The sequence below is a fragment of the Eubalaena glacialis genome, chromosome 1 (genome assembly GCF_028564815.1).
Source record: "Eubalaena glacialis isolate mEubGla1 chromosome 1, mEubGla1.1.hap2.+ XY, whole genome shotgun sequence".
Lineage (NCBI taxonomy): Eukaryota > Metazoa > Chordata > Mammalia > Artiodactyla > Balaenidae > Eubalaena > Eubalaena glacialis.
The window spans coordinates 230,850,590-230,876,743 of record NC_083716.1 but is presented as its reverse complement, the minus strand read 5'-3'; the positions used below and the strand labels follow the sequence as shown (position 1 = coordinate 230,876,743).

At 41.5% G+C, this 26,154-nt stretch overlaps 1 protein-coding gene across 1 annotated transcript in view; it reads left to right on the top strand.

Moving 5' to 3' along the window:
* Positions 1-25,830, top strand: part of DNER (delta/notch like EGF repeat containing) — a 323,611-nt gene extending 297,781 nt beyond the window's left edge. The window contains exons 11-13 of the mRNA XM_061205679.1: positions 6,553-6,684; positions 19,077-19,323; positions 25,719-25,830. Coding sequence (XP_061061662.1) covers positions 6,553-6,684; positions 19,077-19,323; positions 25,719-25,830 — 491 coding nt within the window. The remainder of the gene's footprint in view (positions 1-6,552; positions 6,685-19,076; positions 19,324-25,718) is intronic.
* Positions 25,831-26,154: the final 324 nt, after the last annotated feature.

The window sequence follows — 26,154 nt, the reverse complement described above, 5'->3', positions numbered from 1 at the left end:
GATAGTTCTGTTTTTAGTTTTTTAAGGAACCTCCATACTGTTCTCCATAGTGGCTGTATCAATTACATTCCCACCAACGGTGCAGGAGGGTTCCCTTTTCTCCACACCCTCTCCAGCATTTAGATTTTTTGATGATGGTCATTCTGACTGGTGTGAGGTGATACCTCATTGTGGTTTTGATTTGCATTTCTCTAATGATTAGTGATGGTGAACATCCTTTCATGTGTTTGTTGGCAATCTGTATATCTTCTTTGGAGAAATGTCTATTTAGGTCTTCTGCCCATTTTTGGATTGGGTTGTTTGTTTTTTGATATTGAGCTGCATGAGCTGCTTGTATATTTTGGAGATTAATCCTTTGCCAGTTGCTTCGTTTTTCGTTGCAAATATTTTCTCCCATCGTGAGGTTTGTCTTTTTGTCTTGTTTATGGTTTCCTTTGCTGTGCAAAAGCTTTTAAGTTTCGTTAGGTCCCATTTGTTTATTTTTGTTTTTATTTCCATTTCTCTAGGAGGTGGGTCAAAAAGGATCTTGCTGTGATTTATGTCATAGAGTCCTCTGCCTATGTTTTCCTCTAAGAGTTTGATAGTGTCTGGTCTTACATTTAGGTGTTTAATCCATCTTGAGTTTATTTTTGTGTATGGTGTTAGGAAGTGTTCTAATTTCATTCTTTTACATGTAGCTGTCCAGTTTTCCCAGCACCACTTATTGAAAAGTCTGTCTTTTCTCCACTATATATTCTTGCCTTCTTTGTCAAAGATAAGGTGATCATATGTGTGTGTGTTTATCTCTGTGCTTTCTATCCATTGATCTATATTTCTGTTTTTGTGCCAATACCATACTGTCTTGATTACTGTAGCTTTATAGTATAGTCTGAAGTCAGGGAGCCTGATTCTTCCAGCTCTGTTTTTCCTTCTCAAGATTGCTTTGGCTCACAGTCTGCATTCTTTCCTGGGATCTTCCAACTAGAGGGGTTTTGTTTTCGTTTTTCCTATAGAAGTACAGTTTCTTAAGCACCATTTGTTGAAAAGGCTATCTTTCCTTCATTGAATTGCTTTTAAACCTTTGTCAAAAATCAGTTGGCCATATTTGTGTGGGTCTGGTTTGGATTCTGTATTCTTTTTCATTGATCTATGTGTCTATTCCTCTGTCAATACAACTCAGTCTTGATTGCTGCAGTTATGTAATAACTATTGAAATCAGGCAGAATGATTCTTCTCAATTACTCTTTTTCTTTCAAAACTGTTTTACCTATACTAGTGTTTTTGCTTTTTCATATAAATTTCAGAATAATCTTGTCTATATTTACAAAAGATTTTGATGAGGTATTAATAAGAATTGTATTAAACCTGTTTATTAATTTGGGAAGAATTGAGATCTTTACTATTTGGAGTCTTCCAATCCATGAACACGGTATGACACTCCAATTATTTAGATCTTTGATTTCTTTCATCAGCATTTTGTAGTTTTCAGCATGTAACTCCTATACATGTACAACTAAATATTTCTCTCTTTTTGAGTGATTATAAATAGAAATGCAGTTTGGTGTGCACATGTTCAATGCTAGTGTGTAGATATACAACTGATTTTTGTATATTTATCTTGTATCCTCTGACTTTGATGAACTTAACTAGTTTTAGGATTTTGGGGGGGTAGATTCCTTGTGATTTTATGCATAGGTAGGTATGTCTTCAGAAATTAGGAACAGTTTTATTTCTTCCTTTCTGATATGTATAAATTTTATTTCCTTTTATTATCTTATTATGCTGGCTAGAACTCCTCACACTAGTTTGAGTAAGAGTGGTGATAGCAGACATCCTTGCTTTGTTCCCAATCATAGGGGAAAAGCATTCAGTCTTTCACCATTAAGTATAATGTTAGCTATAGGGATTTTTAGATTTTTTTTTTAATCAAATTGAGGAAGTTACTCTCTATTCCTTGCTTGCTGATAGCTTTAGTTATGAATGGGTGTTGAATTTTGCCAGATGCTTTTTCTGCATCAACTGATATCAGCATATGATTTTTCTTCTTTAACATATTAATATGATGGATTATATGGATCAATTTTCAAATATTGAATTAATCTTGCCTCTCTGGAATAAAACCCACTTAGTCATAGTGTATAATTCTTTTTATATATTGCTGAATCCTGTCCTCTAATATTTTGTTCAGAGTTTTTGTGTCTGTATTCATGAAGGATATTTGTCTGTAGTTTTCTCTCTCTCTCTCTCTTTTTTAATATTATCTTTGACAATATTGAATTTTTCACATCTAGAAATTCCATTTGGTTTTTTTTTAATATCTTCCATTTTTATCCTCATTTTCCCCATGTTTTCCTTCACATTTTGAACAAATGTCTTGTTTACTCACCATCATCTGTTATTTCTGGACCTCTGTCTTTTGACTGATTTTCCTTCTGGTTATAGGTCCCATGTTCTTGCTTTTTTTTGTACATCTGATATTTTTTTGTTTGAATGCTGATCATTGTGCGTTAAGTTGTTGAGTGATTGGATTTCTTTTTAAAGTGCTGGCCTTTTTTGTGGCAGGTAGGTAAGTTACTTGCTGACCTGATTTATCCTTTCAAGGTTTGTTTTTGTATTTTGTATTTTGGAGTCTCTAGTAGCCTTTAGGGATAGTTATGTCCTACTACTGAGGTGTGACCTTTTCCTCCCATAATGCACTGGGTGACCAATGAAATGTCTGCATTCCAACCTGTGAGAATTTGAATACTTCCCAGTCCTCTGTGAGCTTTGGGAATTGTTCATCTTTCCTCTTGTTTGCCATGCCTGTGGAGTTCCAACTTACTCGTGCACAGTATTCAGCAACAAACTCAGGGATGCATCATATCTCTGATGCTCCTTTTCTGAGTGGCTCTACCTTCTGTAGTGGTCTGTCCTACAAATTACAGCTACCTCAGCCTCCACAAATTCCAGTTACTCCCCACATTTCAGTGAAACCGTTGTGTTCTAAATTGGTTCAGAATTTAGAATGCCAGAGTGGTTATGGTACTCAGCTGTTTGTTTGTCTCCTCTTAGCAATCACAGTCATGCACTGCCTGTTGTCTAATGTCTTAAAGTGTTTTTTAAAATACATATTTTGTCCACATGTGTAATTATTTACAGTGGGAGGGCAAGACAGGTTCCAGTTGCTCCATTGTGGCAGAACTTCCAAGTAAGTCATTAGATTCATTTCATCTAGAATAAAATGCTTCTGAAGTATGAAGAAGTTATACTTACAGTACCCATTCCAGTGCCTGGCACATAATAGGCTTAGATTTAATACTAGGTATTATGATTATAATGATTTTCATTGATATCATTTGGTGTGGGCTCTATTAACCCAAGGATGTACTGACAGCAGAGACTTCTGACTTCTTATCTTTTTCATTTTAATTTATCTGAGGAAAGCATACCGAATTAAACAGTACACTTGTAAATTTGCATAAGTACTACCAAAGGTGATACCTACTATACAGATTGCCTCTTAGAAAGTAGTAGATTGAAAAGCAATAGGAAAAGATTTAAAGTTCAGACTTTGATTTCCAGCCTTAGTCAAGTAGAATTTTCATTTTGTATTCTCTTTACAAATGTTATTCAAGCACACCGGTGATTTAAAAGTAATTGATTTTCCCCACTCAAATAAAAAAGTAAGCAACTCAATGAAAAAGTCATCTGGCTTAAGCCAGCAAAAGCATAAAGATTTATTAAGTAAACTATGAGTGGAGAAAGGTGATATAATGTACTAAGAACTCTTCTACTAAAATTAACTAGAATGCATATTGCTTGGAGATGGAATGGTGAGGTGTTGAAATGTATGTAAGAACATAATACTCCTAATACAGGGAAACATAAATGAAACCAAAATTAGTCTGTATAATTCGTAATAAATCTTCAGTTACCTTGCAAAGTGCATGATCACTGTGAGGCAGAGAAGAGCAATCATCTTTGGAAGTCTTCTGGTTGGAAATTTCCTTGAGTGGCTCCATCATCAGAATCACCCCATATGCTTACCACCAGCATGTGACACAGTGAAGTCCTCAGCTGCAAGCCAGTTGGGGGTAACTGATTCAAGTAGAAGTGTAGGCATGTTAGTTTGTAAAATGGGCCAACAGAGTAAATCTAAAGGTATCTGTGAACTGTGCATTGCTCCACGGTTCTTCGAGAGCACGTATGCTGTGGAAATAGCTGCTAGCTATTTGGGCTCCTGACTGGCATGGAGTTCTATCATAAACTAATGTCATTGAATCCCAAGTATAGCTCTAAGAACACTGTGGTGATGAAACCCAGACTGGGATAGGTTTGGGACTCTCTCTGGGCTGTGGTTCTTTGGTTCCTGGGTCTTAGATATTTGATGAATGTCTACAGAAAAAGTTCATCCTATTTTCTCCTGCCATTCTCTATTCCTACCAAGTCCTTCCAATCCAGTGAGTCCCAAGAAGAGATAAATCTAAGGATCTTAGACTTCTCTCAACTATATTAGAGCCACTTAGAGGTCCAAGAGCCAAAACATGTATTAGGGCTGCTCTGAACCTGAACTTGGCATTTACCTCCGTAGGGAAGCTCTGGACCAGAGCAGGACTGGGGGGGCTGGACTGACACCTCTAGAACTGCCCAAAATTTACGGAATTAAAAGGGTTTGACAGACATTAAAGTTCTGAAGCAGGGTGGGGCTTTTGAGTTTTGCTAGGCTATAGAAGTAGGGAGAAGTCAGGCCATTTCTGTAGCTATTGCTGCAAAGGTAGCAGAGCATCTTATTTCAGAATTTGCAGTATTCAGATTGCCAGGGAAAGAAAGCTATTGTTTAGTAAATACCTCAATTAAGCTTGTCTTCCTAAATGGATGGAAAGCAGTACTGATGTGTATATTTGTCAAGGCCTTTGATTTCATCCTTTTATCGCTTCTCAGCACATTCTTGTTTATATGTCTCTGCAACTAGTCTACCATGTAATGCCATTTGTAATAGTTTAGTCTATGCCCTTTTCCAGTCAGAGTGATTGCCCCATTAATAGACAGAAAACCTTTGAAAGAGGTTAGTAAGAGGCAATCAATTTCATGTCTTTCCTATTGATATAAATGACTATATTTATTGCAGGACACAAATTCACTTAGACACTACTGAATTATAAGCAATCTAGTAGGACCTAGACGTAGTAAATGTTTTATTTGACAGATTTTACTTTAAAAATAAAATAGTCCGCTGCCAGGTATGAAAAAAGTGTGAAGTGAAACAGACGTGAACTATTTTAATTTGAGATTCTGCCTCTAAAATGGTCTGTGAGTGACATATGGTGGTTTTATAAACACGAGGTAAACCAATGGCAGATAGAAAAGCTCTTTAATACTAATTAAGCCTGGAAGTAATTACCCAAGTGTACACTGAAATATTGCCTTTGAAAATGGACAGAATATTTGATTTTGCTCTTTTGTTTTAGTCGATGACTATAGCAATGCTAGGAATTTTAAAAATATATATATTTCACTTTTTACATTTATCTAAGCAAATGGAGGTATATTTAAAAGTTTTCTTTTTCTCATTTTCACACTTTTAAGAAAGATTGCCTCAATTTGAAGTATCCTCTCTTCAGCTTCAATGTGATATCTTTAAGAGGTGTACCCATTTTGTATTGACTCATACACACGCTTTAAAATCACACAAAGATGGCTTTGTTTGTGTAACTTCTAATAACAAGCTATTTCTTGTAAGTTGGTCTTTGGACCACAGTGATATCAGCCCATGTTCTGGTTTGTTAGTTTAAACTAGGCTTTCTCTGAGGGGGACAAGGTTGCCCCCAAATGTTGGGTGTAGCAGCGTCAGGAGCCCCAGGTCATGGTTTTCATTATGGGGGAAGGACGGACGGACTGGAGCAGATGTGAGCTTCCCTCGGGGACCATTTCCCAGGGAAGAGTATTTCAGGACTGGACTCACCCCAGACATCACAACTGTCATTCCTTAGGGGGCCCTGATGTTCTCCCTCAGCATTTCAATCCCTCCCAGAAGCATTTCCAGGGATTTGGAAAGAGGAGTACATTTTCATAATTGACTCAGGCTAGGCACACGTCTGTGACCTAGAACTATCCAGAAAATAGTCAAATGTCCAGGCTTACACAATCAAACACTTGGCTGCCAAAAAAAAAATCATAAACTATGAGTTTTTTGGCTTTCCGGAGTTTCAGAAAAACAAATAAGAAGATTCAGCTGACTAAATCCAAAACAAAATATATTTCTTTAGTAAAATCAGGAGCCCAAGTTTGTTTTTCGATTAAACCTCGAAAGGTTTATTCAGATATGGGAATCAGCTTCAGATAACGAATTCAAAAGATTAAAGGAGATTCTTTTCACCGGTGCCATTTCTTTTTCTTTTTTAAGCTTTACTTAAGTAAAGGATCCCTTGTCTGGAATTCTGGGAGAGTTCTACACTTTATACAAACAGCCAATTGGGCTGCATTGCAGGAGATCATGACCCCAGCCTTAGATCTTTGCTGAGCCAGAGAAGTGACGGGGGACGGAGCCGCTGGGGCAGCTAGCTGGCTCACTGCCGCTTTTCTTTATCTCCTTAGGTGAAGAGTGTGACATCGACATCAATGAATGTGACAGTAACCCCTGCCATCACGCCGGTACCTGCCTGGACCAGCCCAATGGTTATACATGCCACTGCCCACGTGGCTGGGTGGGAGCAAACTGTGAAATCCGTGAGTATTCTGCCGCTCAGCCACCGTGACTTACCGTTACATTTTCATTCAGTGAGAAGAGGATGCGCCAGCCCCACAGCACTCACAGGTGAGGCAGTGAGGCCCAGGGGGTACGCTGAGCCCCCCGTGCCTCCAGGATCCCAGTTGAGGGCTCTGGCTCTCTGTGTTATGCTGCTTCCCTTCCTTCCTGAGTCTGAGTCCAGCCTTCCCACCAGGATGAGAATACGCAGATGTCATCCAGAGTTCGCGGCTGCTAAGACAGCCAAAAATGTGCTTAGCAGAGAAGCATTAGAATCGCATCAGAAAAGAGAGTCTTTGTGTCGAAAGCATTGAGAAAAACCACACAGAATGTAAATTCACTTTGCATTTTTTGTCTTCAAGTGTCTTCAAACGTATTAGGTGCCATCAATTGCCTGGAGAAAAGTTCTGCGAGGATGAGCATAAAAGAAAATCTGAAAAATACTTTGAGCTGCTCAGAGCGAGGTGTTCTCTACAGATGGACTCTCAGAAGTTTGACAGTGTCAGGGTCAGGATTTTATATATGAAAATCATGTACCTACTAGGACTGAGGTGAAAATGAGAACTGCCCTGGAATTGGGTTTTCATTGTTTTGTAAATCGCTAAAAACTCAGCGTTGAAGTGTGTTTTCTTCTCATTTAAATTAGTCAGGGTAGTTGGGTTTGGCTCTGTCATACAATCTCCCTCCTGGGCCCTCTCGCCCACCCCCTTACTCTTCATCAGGCCAAGGCAGCTCATCTGCTGTGTGAGTTTGGAAGGAGACAGCTCAGTATACATAGCCCTGTCTGCCTGTCTCCCTCTTGGGCTGGCCTGTCTGCTGCCTCTACTCCTCCACGCTGTACATGTTTCAAGAATAGGCCCCTCACTGGTGGTCCAGCACCGCCTCTGACTGCACGGGCTTGCCTGATTCTTGGTGTGTGTCTCAAGTGGGGCATGGCCAGTAACAGGAAACCTGCTTATCCACAAATATGGACCATATTCTTCAACATCAACTTGACCAGTAATGAAGGTGTTATTTGGGCTCCTGTCTGCTCACTCTTTGTCTTTCATCTAGGCTCAGGACTTGAGAGAGGAAGAGAGTAATTCCTTTTAGGTCTCCCCCTCATCCTTTCCAAATACCCCTATACAGAGAGGTTTTAGGACCAGCGGTTCTTGCTCACGATGGCTGAGAAACACTCTATTGTTGAAGGAAGGGAAGGAAAGGGATTCCAATGGTACAGATGCTCAGAGCTGTGAATTGATGCAGGATGTTAAGACTAAAGTAGGCATAGGATGTTAAGTCCAGTCTGGTGAGATCAGTTGGTGGGAAGGATCCCAGATTTGGGCCAACAGGACCTCGGTTCTTGCCCTGGCTGTGGCACTTATTGTGTGGCTGCATTTAGTTGTGCTAAGTCTCAGTGTATTTATCCATAAAATAGGACCAGTTTTCATTATAAAATTTGGTAATTCTGTGAAATGACAAATTTCATGCCTTGGGGCAGAGGAATATCTATGTATAATTTTAAAATCCTCGGTGTGAAGATAAATATATAAGAGAGTATGAATAAGAAGTCAGGAACACAAAGGATGCCCTTAAGAAGTTTTGAAGTAAAATCTTATAACTATAAAAAAATCTAGTTTTACTTCCTTCTGGTGATGGATAAGATAGGCAAAAGATATACAAGGATGGAATAACAAGGACAAAAGTTGGCTTCATGGTCTAGCTCCGTCATGGACAAATGTATCTCAGCCTTGTCTTTCTCACTTGTAAAATGGTGATAGAAAAGTTGCTGTGAGGCTTAACAGAGGCAAATTTGTGTAGATCTCTGCTATGCAGTAGGCACTAAATAAGTGTTAGCTGCTGCTTCTCTTTCCTTCTGCGCTGCTGTAGCCCTTATACTATGAGCTACTCCTGGCGAACACTAGCCTTTGGCACTTGTCAGAGGGCACAGGCCACTCTGAGCAGCTGGGTGTGATGGGACCCATCACACATCTCAGCACACACCTGGGTTCTCTGTTCGCCCAGAGTAGCACTTTCCATTTGATGATCTCATTTGCACCCCTCCATTCAGCCAAAGGTGTTAAAATAAATGTCATCACAGATTAGGCTCTACTGGGTCCCAATGTTGGATGCTTCCGTCCTTGACCTGAGCATAAGAATGCAGAATAAGCATATAAGGTTTGTGGTAACACACAGGTGGAGCGGGTGGCCAGTGCCAAGAGAAATGGGTATGAATCAGTGGAATGGATTCAAAGCAGAAGTGGAAGCAGAGTTTGGACTGTCCGTGGACAGAGAAGATATAAGAGGTCTCCTGTCCTGTGTGAGCCATGGGACCTATGGTCTCTGAGGTTTCTTTCTAACCCTGAACATCTATGATCTTCTGAAGTGGCTAGAAACCAAGAGGAGGGTGCCTGAATGACACAAGGTCAGGTTGGTAAGTCTCAACAGGAAAGCTCAGATGTAGCAGAGAAGAGGGAGAACCATGGCCCATGTAGCTCCATAGCATGGCGGGTTCCGAGTTGTCAAAGGCAGTAATGGGGCCTCCCACCAGCCTGACCTCTACTTCCTGAGGCCATTCACCTGCCCTCCTTTCTTGTTCACTACACTTTAGTCACACTGTCCTCCTTTCCCTTCTTTGAGCAGGTCCCGTTCATTCCTGCCATCAGGGCCTTTGCCTGTGCTGTTCCCCATGTCTGGAGCTCTCTTCTTTGCGATTTTAGCACAGCTGTCTCCTTCTCAGCTTTTAGGTCTCAGCTTGAACACCACCTTCTCAGATGCCTTCCCTGACCACCTGTATTTGTTTCCTACTGCGGCTGCAACGAATTACCACAGATTTAATGGCTTAAAACACAACATGACTGTCTTCCTTCTGGAGTTTCTAAAGAACCTTCTTCTTTGCGTTGTCCAACTTCTAGAGGCTGCCTACCTTCCTTGGCTCATGGCCCCTTCCTCCATCTTCAAAGCCAGCAATCACGTCTCTCTGACTCCTGCTTCCATTGTCACATTTCCTTCTCCAGATCTCTCACATCCCTCTTTCACTTATAAGGACTCCTGTGATTACTTTGGGCCCATGAAGGTAATTTAGGATAATCTATCCATCTCAAGATCGTCAGCTTAATCACATCTGCAGAGTTCCTTTTGCCATGTAAGGTAGTATAATCAAAGATTCTGGGGAATAGTATGTGTTCATCTTTGGGAGACCATTATTTGGCGTACCATAGCACCTTATCAGCAGTGTTTCATTACTCCCATTTGTTCTTAAAAATTATAACATTTGGAGATGATTTAGCGTTACTTTTTTCCTGTTACAGCATCATCCTAATCATTATAATAAGTATTCGCATAAACATAACTTAAACTGATTAAAGGGGCAGGATTTGGTGGATAGAATGGGCGCTGCTCTTAAGAACAGGGATCTGGGTTGGTCCTGCCACCCAACCCATCACCAGGAGGAGGAAGGTCATTTTATCTCTCTGGAGCTCAGTTTCTTCATCCATAAAATGAAGGATTAAATGAAGTGGTTAGTTTTCTTCCTTCCAACCCTAGCATTGTTGGATTCACCCTCAAAGTAGTGTCATATTCTGCCAGGAAGCACAGATTATAATAAGGCAGGCATTTCCTATTGCCTTTTCCTTACAGAACACCATAGGATGTTTCCTATTGCACGTGGAAAAGAGAAATTCAGAAATTCATAGAATACGTGTGTGATACTCACAAACACACACTGAGAGTTCGTGCAGATTCCAGTGAAGGAAGGGCTCTGCGTGTGGAAATGAGTCTACTTTGTCATCAGCCAACACTAGATTCAGAAACCTCAATGGGATTTACATGCAAATTAACACCATTTTAGTGGTGCCATGGCTCCCATTCCTAATGTTTACCCTAATAATGGATAGTTACTAGAAATTTGCCCTTTAGAGTTATTGTCTGGCCCCCAATCAGTAATAAGAAGCAGAAATCTAGCAGACCACACATATTTATCAAAACCATCAAAAACATTGATCCAGAACTATCCTAAAAGGATCATGAGAGTAGCTATGGTGTTTTATACATATTCTGAGGCAAATGCAAACCCTAAGTTCTAGAAACTAACAAAACAAGCCTGATGAAGTTTTAATTCTGACACTTGTTCTTAACCACCTTTGGACTGATCAAAAAATTTGGGGAGGATTTTAATAAAACTTTTGCTTTCCTAAAATCAAAGTCTAAAATTCAAAATTCTTATAATTCTCTACATAGTGGAATGTTTGGTATCATTTGTGTTGGAGCTTTAAGGTCTATACAGTTAGAGTTACAGACAGTCCTGCTGACTGAGAGTTGGCTAGTTCTATATACTGAGCAGTTGAATCTATGGTTAAACTATTGAGTTAATGACATTCTGCAGCTGAGAAATAGGGGAACAGGGCATCTTGGATTTGTGCACTCAATGAATAATCAAGGCCCTCTTATTGTCAGACATTAAGCATGGTGCCCAGGAAATAAAGAGTAATGAAACAGCTCTTGCCTTCAGGATCTCCTCATCCAAGGGTGGGTCTTAATATGTGACAGGAGTTGCTGTGGGACTTCGTGCAGGTAGCTCCAGGAACCCAGGGAAGGAGCAAAGTTGGATATCTGGGGCTGCTTCTTCCCAAAATGCATGGCATTTAATAATGCTTGAAGAAACCCGTCAAACAGTTATGTTACATGAGCAGTCCTTATCGTACAAATAGATTCGGATCTTTTGTTCTCATTTTTGTGTAAACCAGGATTTTTAAAAAACAATACTAATTTGAGATTAACGTACACTGCTGTATATAAAATAGATAACCAACAAGGACCTACTGTATAGCACAGGGAACTACACTCAATATTTTGTAATAAACTATAAGGGAAAAGAATCTGAAAAAGAATATATATATATACACACACACACAGAGACACACACACACACACACACACACATATATATATATAAAACAATCACTGTGCTGTACACCTGAAACTAACACAACACTGTAAATCAATTATACTTCAATAAAAAAGAAAACAAACAAAATAAAATTAATTAATTTTCCTCCCCGTGGAGACTCCCCACTTCACTCCCCAAAGGTAACAACTGTTACCCATTTATTGTGAATTCTTCCAGATGCTTTCAGTCACTGTATAAGTCCCATTTTCTCCCATACAAATGGGACTATTCTATACATACTGTTCAGCGTCTTGCTTTTATGCTTAGTAATATATCTTGAGTGTTTATCCATGTTGGCTTATGCAGATCTTCCTCAATTTTTTTAACATCACACAGTATTTCCATTTTTTAGATGCTCTATAATTTATTTACTCATACCCCTATTGATAGAGAGATAACTCATTTTCAGGTTTTTGGTATTAAAAGCAACAGTAGAGTGAAAATTCTTATATATACATATTCTTGTGTGAGAATATCAGTAGGATAAATCCTTGAAAATGGAATAGTCAAATTAAGGGGTCCTTGAGTTTTTCATGAGCATTTATTTATATATTGGCTCTTTGCCAATAAAACTTTTCCTCTTGGAAGCAATGGTGTTGGGGGCCGAAGTTGACTCGCAAGTCCCACTTAACCCACAATTACCTTACTAAATACTTTGAACACCAAGGCTGCATCCTCCACTGACCTCTTGGGAAGCGATCGTGGCTAGATGCGGGGAAGCAGCCTGATTATGGGAAGGACGTTACTGTGGAGTTGTGCGGTCCTGGTTTTGAATCCCAGCTCAGGTACTTACTCCTGGTAAACAAGAGCTCTGAGCCACAGGCCTTGATAAATGGGACAATACGTGTGAATAACATAGTGCAGTACGGCGCCTGGTTCACAGTAAGTGCTCAGTAAATGATTGCCTTAATTGCTATCATCCGTTGTCACTTTCTGAGCAGTGAGCAGCCTCTGGGTGTCTATTCAAAGTGAAATTTCCCTGCCTCTGATGGAATATTGATAAATCAGATGTTTTTGAGATAACTACTGATTTTCTAAACATACTGAATATTTTAGGATAACAGGCATTGTATAGATACGTAGTTTTATTGATAAATTAGATGTTTTTGAAATAACTGCTGATTTTCTAAACATACTGAATATTTTAGGAGAACAGGCATTCTACAGATATGTAGTTTTATTGATGTAATTAGACCTTGACTTTTCTGTTCCAAGGTAGATACAAGTATTCCATGAGGGGAATCTTCATCCTCCCTTCCTGAAGGGTCCTGATGGATGCATATAGCAGAGGGAAGTGTTTCTCAGGCCTTTTGACTGCAACCCACAGTAAGAAATATATTTTGCATTTTGATGCAGCACATACCATACAGTGTCTCTCCCACACACACAAAACATGAAGTAGTACTTACTTTACAAGTGTGACATGCTTTTATATGGTTTTCTAAACTTTTTTTTCTAATGCAGTCTGGCCCCAATACATTGATTTCCACATGCAGTATGGAAAACATTACTTATCAAGTGTTTAGAGCCAAAGTGTGTGGTTCAAATTCAGGTTCTGCCACTTATTACATGTGGAAACCTGGGCAAGATTCTTTTCCCTTATAGGTTATTACAAAATATTGAGTATAGGTCCCTGTGGTATACATTAGGTCCTTGTTGGTTATCTATTTTATATATAGTAGTGTGTATATGTTAATTCCAAATGAGTTTTATTTTTTAAAAATCCTAGTTTATAGCAGAATGAGAACCAAAGAACCGAATCTATTTGTACAATAAAGACTGCTCATATAACATAACTGTTTTGATGGGTTTCTTCAACCATTATTAAATTCCATGCATTTTGGGAAGAAGAAACCCAAGACAACCAACTTTGCTCCTTCCCTGGCTTCTTTGGAGTCCCAGCTGCTTCCTGTATAAAAGGGAGATAGTAACAATGTCCACTTCAGAGCATGATACGAGGAATAAAGGACCTAACACACTTAGAATAGTGTTCAGCACACATTGAACTCTCAATAACCGTTCGCTGTTATTAACCAAAATGCTGAACAAAATAATACAACCGTCTATTTGATGTCGCCACTTGGGTGTGTTAAAGGCACTTCCAATTCAACATGTACAAAACAAAACTCATGAGCTTCCACTCAAACCTGGTTGTCTTGCCATGTCCCCTGCTTGCCTCTAGCACTTCATCCATCCAGGGATGCAAGCCAAAGGCCAAGAAATTTGACGCTACCTTTGGCTCTCCTTGCTGGCCTCTACAAGCTGCATTTGGTCTGGTGAATTCCACCCCTAACTCACACCCACATTCCTTCACCTCTCTGTCTCCACCCCTCTCACCCAGGCCAAACCACCACCAGCCCCGCCAGATACGCAGTAGCCTCTGACCTGGCTTCTACCCTAGCCTCTCAAACCCTTTCTTCATATACAGCCAGAAGCAACCTTTCTTTTCTTTTTTCTTCCTTTCTTTCTTTTTAATTTTCCAAAAATATTTTACCTTTTCATTATTTAAAAAAAATTTTTATTGTGGTAAAATACACATACCTATCTTAACCATTTTTAAGTGTAAGTACATTTATATTGTATACAATACTGTAAGTACATTTATATTTATATTGCAACCATCACCACCATCTTTCCTCAGAATTCTTTTCATCTTGCAAGACAAACTCTACACCCATTCAACAGTGACTCCCCATACTTCCACCCCTATCTCCCCCAGCTACTTTCCCTCCCTCCCTCCTCCCTCCCTCCCTCCCTTCCTTCCATCACCCCGTCCCCCTCCCCAGCCTCTGGTAACCACCATTCTACTCTCTGGGTTTTTTTTCCTATATGTTGCACATATAAGTGACATCATGCAATATTTATCTTTCTGTGTCTGGTTTATTTCACTCAACAGAATGTCCTCCAGGTCATCTATGTGGTCGTAAATGGCAGAGGCATCTTTTCAAAGTGCAAATCTGAACCCTCAGACCCTCCCTCCAACCACTGTTTCCATCCTTGCCCACACCAAGTTGCTATTAAAATACATTAATGACTACAGACCGAAGGCCGCACTCCTGCCTATGGGACTGGGAGGGCTGCCCCTACGCTGTGGGGAGGTGCCCCGTCTTCACTCAGGCAGCCTGTGCCTTGCTGCCTTGAGCGGCCACCCTCCTCCTTCCAGCTCCTCCCTCTGCTTTCCACCTCCTCCCAGGTCTTTGCCTGGGACAGCCTTCCCTTTGCTGTTCTCCATCCCTGGTGAATATGCACTCACCCTTAGAGCCACGCTTGCCGTGGACCCCCATCACAAAAGCTCTCCTGATTCCCCAGTTAGATGGTGATTCCCTCGTCCCCTCTCGAAGCAGTGCCACTCTGGTCCCTCACGGCTTAGCACACTTGGACGTAGCCAAGTGGCTTCGCCCACTTTTCTCTCAGTTTTCCCTTGCTTCTTATCCCAGGCACTCAGCCCAATGCTCGGCATATAGTAGGTGCTTACTGATACCGGTTCAGTGACGGGATCGCTAGGAGGCAGGTGAGCTGTGCCTTCGGTTCCCTCCGCTCCTGCATCTTCTGAAGGTTAATGAGAGTGTTAACTTTTTTCAGTCTCATTGACTGTGTTGATTGTCCACCTAACTTACAGCTACAGAAAACAAAGAAATTTGAAATCCCGCCTCACAGTTATTCTAGCCCACAGATGGTTCAAAAATTATCTAGCTATCTAAGTGACATCTACCCAAAACAGACATGCATTCCTTTACTTTCAGACTCTTTTTAAGTCTGAAAAAGACTTAAAAGTAGGTGGACAAATTAGTCTAGCTAGATTCACCTGGGTAAATGAAAAAACAGATATGGGAAATGTATTTTAGAATTCAATTTGTCTATCGAATGAGGTCTCTTTCTGGTGGAGTGGAGGGGGTCGGTGGGTCTGGTTTTATCCTCAGCTTGGCCGCTGACTGCCTGTTTTACCTTGAGCAGAGGCTCTGAGTCCATCCCCTACGTAGCTCCTATTTTCGTACCGATTGAAATGTTAAAGGCGAAAGCACTTTAGAAGATACAAAACCTCAAACAGATTGAGTTTAAACCGAAATGCAAATGCTCCCTGAGACCCAGAAGTGCGACGTTTTCCCTGAACAGTTTGTGTGCATGCGTTCCTGGTCATGCACCTGCCGGGGCTGGCGAGGTCATCCCTTCCAGCGTGCTCTGGTGCGTGATTTTTCCCCGAGCGCTGCCGCAGCCCCCATAGTAAATGATTCATGCACTGGGACTCCCCGTATGCAGCAGAGCGATGACTTCTGGACCGGGAGGTGGCAGCTGCAGCCACCTGCTGCAGATACATTTGCTGCCTCGCAGACCAAATGTTGGATTTATTCAGATCCAGCTTGCCTACTAACCTGCCTAGCATGCAAAGCAGCCACATTCACTTATCAGACAAGTTCTAGATGACAATAGGGTGGAAAAAGCAAAGGGCAGGGGCAGGGAGGAGAAACAGAGGTTCAGGAGAAATTTTGAGAAAGTTTTCCCAAGAGTCCAAACAGCTTGGAATTCAGTTTGGGGAAATAGAGCAGATGGTCAGAAATGCAAGAGATTTAGGCAGCTTATCAGGCCTGGGGCAGCGTGCCGAGCACGTAACCTAATACAGTTGTTTTTCTGCTTCAGTGGCCGTGTGCGGTTGTGCACTGGCTGTGTATACACAGTCAGTGAGATGTGTAAGCTATTTACACGAAGGTGTGCATTGACCATAGGAACTCATCAAGAACTTGTGTGGCTGCCACAATGATCAGATCTGAGCGCTCCACCGAGCTGGAGTAGAAACAGTATTGGCTGCCCTCGTGACGATGCTCAGTGAGTGTTATAGCACACCCTGTGAGTGCTGGACTCCGGCCTACAACTGAATTTTTCAGAGAATGTTGAAATACTTGGAAATCAAGTGAGTCATGCTTCTCTTTCAGCCAGAAAGATGACTTGTCTCTCTCCATGTGCACCAGGTTACTGCCAGATGAAAGGGCTGCCAATCCGGGACTGAGTCTTGGTTTCACAAAACACCCCCTCTCTTCCATTGTGACCATTTATTTGCAGTGATTTATGTCGTTCCATCTGCCTGTGTGTGCGTTGGCTGCACGGGCTTTGTGATCAGGAAGGCAGGCTCGAGTGGCAAAACCAGACTTCGAGGGCCTTGGTGTAAAACTCAGGAGCCGGAAGATCTGGACACACACTCAGAAGTCACTTCATTCATCCCATTCTTCTCAAACTCTCAGGAACCAGCCAGGCTCAGGGCATGGGTCAGTTTTCCATTAGGCTTCTAGGAAAAAGGTCTGCACACTCGGATCCTTGTTTGGGTGTTTACCTGTGCTCTTGTGCAGATCGTAACTTTTCAAGGGAAAGAATAGCTGATTCTGAGACTCCAGTGTCACTGAAGATGTAGCTAAGATGGGAGTATGAGGACCCAGAGGTGACAAATACTCTCACCTAAAGTGGAACCGTGGAAAGAGGCCTGAGGATTTTGCAGGAAGACAGGCCCATTCCCACCCACCCCTGAATCCCATTTCCAGGCACCCAGAGTCCTAAGGTGGAAATCATGGCCTGGAGGTGATGGTGGTGGAGGTGGCGGTGTGAGTGAAGTAGAGAAGGCATCCTCTTTCCCAAGTTCAGTTTCTCTTTGATCTTATCTAGCCCTTTTTAATCTTCACAGCTTCCTTTCAAATCCTGGTCACATTATCTGAACCATTCCATTTGTATGCAGGTCTGTAAACAGGACATAATTAGACACTCTTGACCTGTGCCAGATACAGAGATTATGTCCATCCATCCACTTTTTTCCTGCCCATCCAGGTTGGTGTTTTTGGAATGGGCACAGGGCAATGCTCGATAATCCTCAGCTCAGAGTGTGGGCCTCAGAGGAAAGGATTCTCCTCCTCTGTATCCTTCCCTCTTCCACCACTGCAGCTGCTCTTCCTTAGGGACCACCCACCATGAGCCCAGCAGTGGAGTTTCTTACTTTTCTTTACATGTTTTCTAACTTATGCTCACAGCAAGCTTATAGGGTATATGTTGCAATTTTCATCTTATAATGGAAGAAATTGAGGCTCAGGGAGGTCAAGTAAACATTGCAGCTGGGATTGAAAGCAAGGTTGGTGTGATCCCAAGGCTCACACCCCTTCTGCTAGTTATGCTGGAAGATAATCCCATGGATGTTTTCTTCAAATGACTTATTGCTTACTTTTTAATTATTACAAACGGACTGCATTCTTCTCTCTCTTTTTTTTTAAAGTTGGAAAAGACTGAGATGTGTAAAGAAGGAAATAAAAATCCCATGCAGGCCTGCTTTTCAGAGATCACTGTCGTTAGCACACTGCTGTGTGAGGCAGAGGCTAAGAACTTGGACCCAAACTTGCCAACATGCTCACCCGGGAAGTGACATCAGCTTCCTAGACATTGTCTGTAAAGTGGGGAGAAGGAATAATATATCTTCTGGGGGTTGTGATGATTAAATGAGATGTTTTCAGAAAGCTTAGCATAGTAAGAAAACAACAAATGTTCATCATTGGTATCACTCCATCCTGAGCTTTTCAGTAAGGTAGACGTTGGAAGCTCATATGTGATTGTACTCTACAACTAGGTTCTGTTTGGTAACCCTTTTTTTTTTTTTTTTTTTATTCTTTTGCTATTTGGTGAATATCTGTCCGTCTCACTAAGAGTTGAATATTTAGGTTGTTTCCCATTTTTGCACTTTTATGAATTGTGTTGTCTGTTGGTGGGGTAGAGAGAGAATATGGGGTTGAGAGACTCTAGCTATATCTATAACGTTTTATTTCTTAAAAAAAAAACCTTTAAAAATATAAAGCAAAGAAGGTCAAATAGGAACATTTATTAACTTTGAGTTGTGAGTACATAGGTGTCTGTGCTATTTTCTGAACTTTTCTCTAAATGTGTGATAGTCGATAATCTAACATTTAAAAATTGTGCTGCTGAGATGAACATCCTTGCACCCAGGGCTTTATGCATTTATAGGACCATTTCCTCAGCAAAAATTCTGAACAGTGAAATCTGTGGGTCAAAGGAAACTGCATGTAGTCCGCACAGGGGTTGTGTATCCATTCACACAGTCCCCATTTCTGTACCCCTGTCAACTGTGGTTATCAGAATTTAAAAATAATATTTGGGAACTGATATAGGAATTGCATTTTTAAAAAATAATTATGAAGCTTAACAATTTTCTACTTGTATTTCCTTGGTGAATTCATTTTTATATTCTTGGCGCATTTTTCTATGGCAGGTTCCTGCTTTTTCTTAGTGATTCGTAAGAGGTCCTTATACAGTAAGGCCTTTGGTCTGGATTATCCATAGAAAACAATTCTTCCCAGCTTGGACAGCCCTTATATTTTAGGTTCCCGATGTGAGGACAGGAAAGTCCTTCCCATTCAAAAGGCCACAACTCATCCGCAGCCGTTTGCTTATTTCTGCCTTCAGACCTCCAGTGGAAGTCCGGGCACATGGCGGAGAGTCTCACCAACATGCCCCGGCACTCCCTCTACATCATCATCGGCGCCCTCTGCGTCGCCTTCATCCTGATGCTCATCATCCTGATTGTGGGGATTTGCCGCATCAGCCGCATCGAGTACCAGGGCTCTTCCAGGCCGGCCTACGAGGAGTTCTATAACTGCCGCAGCATCGACAGCGAGTTCAGCAATGCCATCGCCTCCATCCGGCATGCCAGGTGGGCGGCGGGAGGAGGCGGAAGGGAGGTGCTGCTTTCACATGTGCATTCTCAGTATCAGGGTTATATTATGAACAGGACTTTACATCCCCAAGGAGGGTTTCAAAGAATAAAACATAAGTTCAAGGTAGTATTAGGGGACCGGATAATTAGGCTGTTTCGTAAGCAAACCCTTTTAATTTGCTGCTGGCTTTCTGTTTTCATTGAATACATTCATTCATTTTGTGTCTGTCTCTGTTATAAATATCTGACTCTTCATCCCTGTGTGTGAAACATTTTTTTTTTATAGTTTATGATCTCAATTTATTTTTTGTTTCATGCCTTATTATGCTGAAGTGGCTGCATCTCCCATAAGAAGTCTAAAATATAATACTGCTAGAGTTGCTTCATTTCATGACTTAACAACACCTTCAAGAACCCAAACTCCCTCTATTTCTCCATGTCATCATAATTGCCTTTTTGATATGGTCTCTTATACATGTTCACTTCTTTATCACTACATTACTACCTAGACAACAATGTCTAGGAGTTGTGAAACATTTTTGGGGGGGATGTGTTTAGCTGTGTTGTTCTTCTAACAGTCACTGTGAGTATAAATTACCCATTTGATTTAAGGGCTTATTTAAAGAAAGTCAAATGATGGTCATTCGCCTGTTAGAGTTCGTATTGGATAAAATAGTGTCCTCTTCTGGAGGAAAGGCTCCTGGAGAGACAAGAATTAGTGTGGTATCATAGAAAGAGCGTGAGTCTGGGTGTCAGAGCGACATCGTTAAGCCTGACTGCTCTATTACCTGACTGTATTTTATTTTAATTAATTAATTTATTTAATTATTTATTTATTTATTTTTGGCTGCTTTGGGTCTTCGTTGCTGTGCACGGGCTTTCTCTAGTTGCGGCGAGCAGGGGCCACTCTTAGTTGTGGTGCACAGGCTTCTCATTGTGGTGGCTTCTCCTGTTGCGGAGCACGGGCTCCAGGCACAAGGGCTTCAGTAGTTGTGGCTCGCGGGCTTAGTTGCTCCGCGGCATGTGGGATCTTCCTGGACCAGGGCTGGAACCCGTGTCCCCTGCATTGGCAGGCGGATTCTTAACCACTGCGCCACCAGGGAAGTCCCTGACTATATTTTAAACCGATGATTTAACCTTCCACAAATACAGTTCTCTCAACTGTGGGAAGGGAGAACTACCTCCTTAAAGAGTTAGGACAATCAAATTAAATTACAAATATTAAAGGATTGTATAAACAGGTAACACCACATTTACTTCTCTAAATCTATTACAACACGGAAAAAATCAGTTAATCTAATTTTGTTGAGTTTTGCAAGGAGTATTTACTAAAAAAATAATAGTGATATTGTGTATTAAAAGCATCATCTTTTCCTTCAATTGGTAGAACAATCCAAAGCGCGCAATTCAGAAAGTGAGTGTGCTGTAGCAAAAAGTGGGCTGAGCCTGGTGTCTCAGGATTCAGCCTCCAGGGAACTATTACCTGCATAATCTTTGTTAGGACGTCGTGATTGATATTGTTCAAGACACAAGCAGATCCAAATTCTGTCTGAATGGCATAGAAGCTCAGAGGTTCAGAAAGTTAGTTTTCTTCCAAAGGAAACCTGCAAACCTAAGACTCAGGTCTTAGAGTGAGTCCAGGGGAAACAAAAATCAGAACCTGGCTTCCAAGGAGAGGAGCCAGTGGATGAGAGAAGTTGGGAGATATAGAGCATCTGCCCCAAAGCCCAGGGCAGCTTCTTTGTGGGAGCTGCACTAAGCTTACTTCTGTAACTTTGAGGGAGAAGGGAGAGTTAACCCTCTTCCAGGTCAAGCCCTAAAGATCAGCCTCATTGTGGGTGCCTTTGTTTAAGAGTCAACTCAGCAACACAGCCTCCAGGAAACATTGAGATGAATCCCTGCAATCTCATCTTAATTGTTTATTTGACTCTTTCCTCTTGAGTAAAGAGCAGTGAGTTTTATTACTGTATCTCCAGTGGGTCCTGGCACATGGTAGACCTCACTAAAATGTGAGGTCTGAAATGAATGGATGATCTCGGTGAGGGGTTGGCCTAGGATGTCTTGACCTGCCTGAGAAGTAGATTCATCCCAGGGTACCAGCTTTGTAAGTGGTACCAGCCTGCCGGAGTATTTGGAGTATCTTGAAATCATTGGATGAGAGGTAGAGGATGTAAAAAGAAGAGGAGAATAGACAAATTCATTTGTTTGTCAGAAGTCTTTCTGAAGGGGCTTAGTTCACCAGGAAAGAGCAGAATCCATAGCTCTATACGGGGATGTATTGGGAGACCCAAGAAATCAGATTCCCTCCACACTCCCCTACCCTGGAGGAATCTCTGGCTAAGGTCCTTTTGCATTCAAGAGGAAGAATATTTTATCTCAGCCCTGGAATAGTTAAGATAGGTTCTTCTGGGCTTCCTGCTTATATAGTCCACTGAAAAGATACTTAACTGAATACTCTTGGAAGGAAAGAATAAACTTGAAAGCATTTACAAACCTGGTTCTTATTCGGTACTGATTTTTGTCAAAAATATTTACTGCAGAATTCCTAACCAACAAGCTCCTGCATGCACCAGTGACTGCAGATAAAACCATTGATGTTAATACAGTGCCTTCCCAAATATCTGAGAACATTCCTGTCTAAACGTTTATTCAGCTATGACCTGTGGCTTCTACAGCATGGTTCTCCAGAGGCCCTGGCTGGATCTCTGGCTGGTTGGCCCTTTTGCCCCTTTTCCTGGAGACCCTGGAAAGGCATTGACAAAAACTGAGTCCTTTTGCAATTCCCCTCTTCCTAGTTTTGAGCATCAGCCTATAGCTAACGTGCATTTCATGGCCTGTCTCCCTGCCACTAGCCTGGAGGTGACATTGGATCAGAATGACTGCAGCTGAGCAGCTGCCCAGGATGAATCCTGACTGGGTCATGTGTGACGTTCCCTAGTGACCCAGGAAGTGTCTGGTGATCCTGACGTCAGCAGTCGGCTGGTGCTGGTGCTGGGTTGAGAAGGAGCCCCCTCTTGTCCTAAGAGTAATCTGCTCCACAGCGGCTCTGCTTACACTCAGGCCGGAAAGACTTTGTGACAGACTGTCAGGAGTGAAGCCACAACTCTCTAAGTTCTGCATCTGAGGTCACACTTCGGTTGCTGACTGCTTACTACTCTACTAGCTATAAGTGCCCGATCACAGAAAACAAACAAACAAAAAAGAGAGCTGGGAAAGGACAAAGTCGCTTTTTCTCAAACAGCATCTCCCGATGTGGGCCTTTTTAAAGCTCACATCCACCTGCCGTTCTTCGAGGTATTGTTTAGCTGTTGACTTCCAGGGGAATACGAACTAGAAGAATGTACATACTTTGACCTCCCTCATAACTGGTTTCAGTTTCTTTTGTTTCTTTAGTAAAATAAGGTGCACAGGACTGGTCACCAACTATGATGTTTGAGCTGTCAGTGACATTGATACCACAGCTGCACAGCTGCTGTTAGTGCTTCCACGATGGTTAACACAGCCAGACACGATGCTAAATCCTTTGGAGAGAGACTATGGGTGATCCTTATAGGCTTCATCAATGGCCTGTGAAACATTTTAGACTTTGTGGGCCATATGGCCTCTGGGTCTTTGTGACCAGCTCTGCCTTTGTCGTGCGAAAGCACCAGAGGCATTATGAATGGGCACAAACTGTGTTCCAATAATTATTTAAAAAACAAGCAACAGGCTATTACTAGCTTGCAGACTGTAGTTTGCTAATCCAAGGTCTACATTTTAATTTTCTCTAGCTTCCAATTTTTTCTTTTTAAGCAATTAAGATGTCCCTTTAGGGTAAGGAAAAACAGTGCATTGTTTAAAAAAAGAACAGTTGCATAAAAACTCCTGCCATAACATAGGCAAGCTCTGACATTGGTTTAGTGCCTGAGAGTTTAAAATGGAATTCTATAGGTATTAGCTTTATTCCTTAACATCCACCCAATTCTGAGACACTAAGGAAATATAAAAAGCTGTTGGCGTTGGAAATTTAAGTATGAATGCACATTTGTTTTGCACTAACTCTGAGCTCACTGCTCTGGTAGGTGTGGGAGATTGAAGGAGAGTCTTACTTCATTTTACATCTTAGCTTCCATATAGCAGATGCTGCACTTTGGGTGGAGATTTCTGTGTCTCACCTAAGGAATTTGGAGGCTTCTCAGGAGCTGGTTAGGTCATAGTGCAAGGAATCCAGCTCTAGTTGTGCTGGGGGTGTTGGTCGTGCTTTACCCGGGTTACCCTTATACCGGTGTTACACTTTGCGATCCAGGCTGAGTTTCCCATGAAGACGCAAAGCAATGCTTATTGTCCTTCAGTTGACTATGTGTGTGTACAGTGGACACGTGGCAGCTCTTGAGTGCCTTCAGCTCTTGCTTTGTTATGCGCAGTGGATCTGGACCGCTCATCCTCAAACCTGCCATGTCAATGTCCAGCTGCACGACAACAATGTAAGATCACGGCCCTTTGAACTACAGCTTGTGGATGGATTGCATAGCATGGAGGCATTTAACTTTCTAGATTTGGAGGAAACAGATTATTCTTCAAACTGGAATCATATAAAAAATAAAATGGGTATTGTAAACCTGTATTCAACTTATTACGTTGCTTGGATTTTTCCTGTTGGCCAACCAATTGATTCATAGGCTGCATAGGATTCGATGACACTCCCATTGGAGTTCCTGCAGGAAACCGTCCCATGGCTACCATGTTCGGATAAAGAGAGCTTTACACTGGGATTTCCTGATTTTTAAAATTAATTAAATTAATATTATCGGTGGTATATCGTTACCAGTGTATCTAGCTATTTTATGAGAAATAGGTTGTCAAAATGCTTGCTCCTTAAAGTAGCCTCCGAAATCTTCAGACTTGGGAGAAAGTGTTGAGCCAATTGGCTTTTATATTGTTGCCCTTTTCCTCTTCTCAGATTGTACAGACCTCAGTCAGTTTAGATAAACAGACCTCAGGCTGGAGTCCAACCCACATTTATGCCCACACAACTCCGGACCTTCAGTGAGGCTAACATGTTAGACATAATTTTATTGAAGACTTTTTAATAGTGCCGCAAGAGCTGTGGTTTCTTGGTGGCAGAATGCTTTAACTCTCTATCTTTGCACTTTGCCTGGTGCCTGTCTGGCATGATTTGTGCCTTTGCAACTCCGGAAGGCCAGTAAATCTTGAGTGAATTGGAATACAAGATTGATGAATGTTTAAAAATAAAAGATCATATGAAGAAGGCAACGTTTTCTCACTTCCCACTTGATTCTACTTCTCATCTCTGTATGTGAGAAGACAGACTTTCCAAGATATAAAAAGAAGAGATAGGAAAGGTGGGGAGATGGGATTAAAGCCATGGGAAATAAGCCCGGAGAAGTCCTTGGGGGCCCATCCTGGCAATCCTTTTAAAATTTGAGATTCTTTTAAAATTTCTTTTTTAATAGGCTCCATTGGACTTGAAACAGTTAAAAAATGTTGTTTATAAAAAGGAGGAGGGGTGGCGGGGCTAATGGGGAAGATTGTTTAAATTATATTGCACTCCAGGGGGCTTTAGGGAAGGTGAGGTCTTGAAAGGGAAGAGACCACCCAGAAGTTGAATTGGCTTTATTTTAATAATCGCCATTTTAACACTGGTTTGGCAGGAAGTCCTGAAATTGGATTTTGACACTCCTGGCTTCTGCGCTTCAGTCCTGCTGTCAACGGGTTTTTTGATATATACAAGTCTGTTGGGACAATGGCTTTGTGCTCAGAGAAGAAAGAATGGCCTGTGTGTACATGGGGGTTGGGGAGTGATAGGTGGGTGGGATCGGATGGGGGGTGCCCGCACAGATTGTGGGCTAACACCTTGTTATTTGAAGTCATTTCCTCTCTCTGCCTTTCTCCTTGTCTTGGGACCTCAGGTGGCCTCTGAGCCCTCACAGCCCTTCTGCAAGTCCCAGGGGAGAGGCTGTGCACAATCCAGAGAAGCCCACCCTGCCACTCTGCATTCCAGGCACTAGAGTGGGTGTACAATAAACTTGCCTCTCCAAATCGCTCTGGGTCTGAGAAGAAGACAAATCGATACATGTTTTCTGGAAACCTATTGTAGAGCTGTCTCGCCTGACTGCTCTTCCAAGATTTAACCTACAAGCTTCGCTATTAATTTGGACTCTATGTTCTGTGAAATCCAATTTTTGCCCTCCCACACCAAAGGCTAATATTTATACTCATTCAATGTTAATATCAAGAAGTCTTAAATTTCTGTACTTGCTAGAGAGGATATTTGAGAGTATTTTTATAGTTCCATTTGATTCTTGAAGATAAGTTATTGTCACCAATTACCTTTAACAGGACTTGAGAGCCAACAGTTCTCTAACCAGAGTCCTCCCTCCCTGTGATTTCAGGTTTGGAAAGAAATCCCGGCCTGCGATGTATGATGTGACCCCCATCGCCTATGAGGATTACAGCCCCGATGACAAGCCCTTGGTCACACTGATTAAAACAAAAGATTTGTAATCTTTTGGGGGATTATTTTTCAAAAAGATGGGCTACTACATTCATTTAAATATTTTTAAGAAAATGAAAAGCTTAAGAAATTTAAAACGTTAGCTGCTCAAGAGTTTCCGGTAGAATATTTAAGAACTAATTTTCTGCAGCTTTTGGTTTGAAAAAAATATTTTAAAAACGGAATTTGTGAAATCCATAGACTACGTTTTAATGTACTTTCAGCTGTCTAAACTATATGCTTCGACTAGTGTGTGCACTTTCCATGGTAGATATTATTACGAAACCCAGATTGTTTTCTGCCGTTGTTACAGAATAAGTCTAAGCGAGGACAAG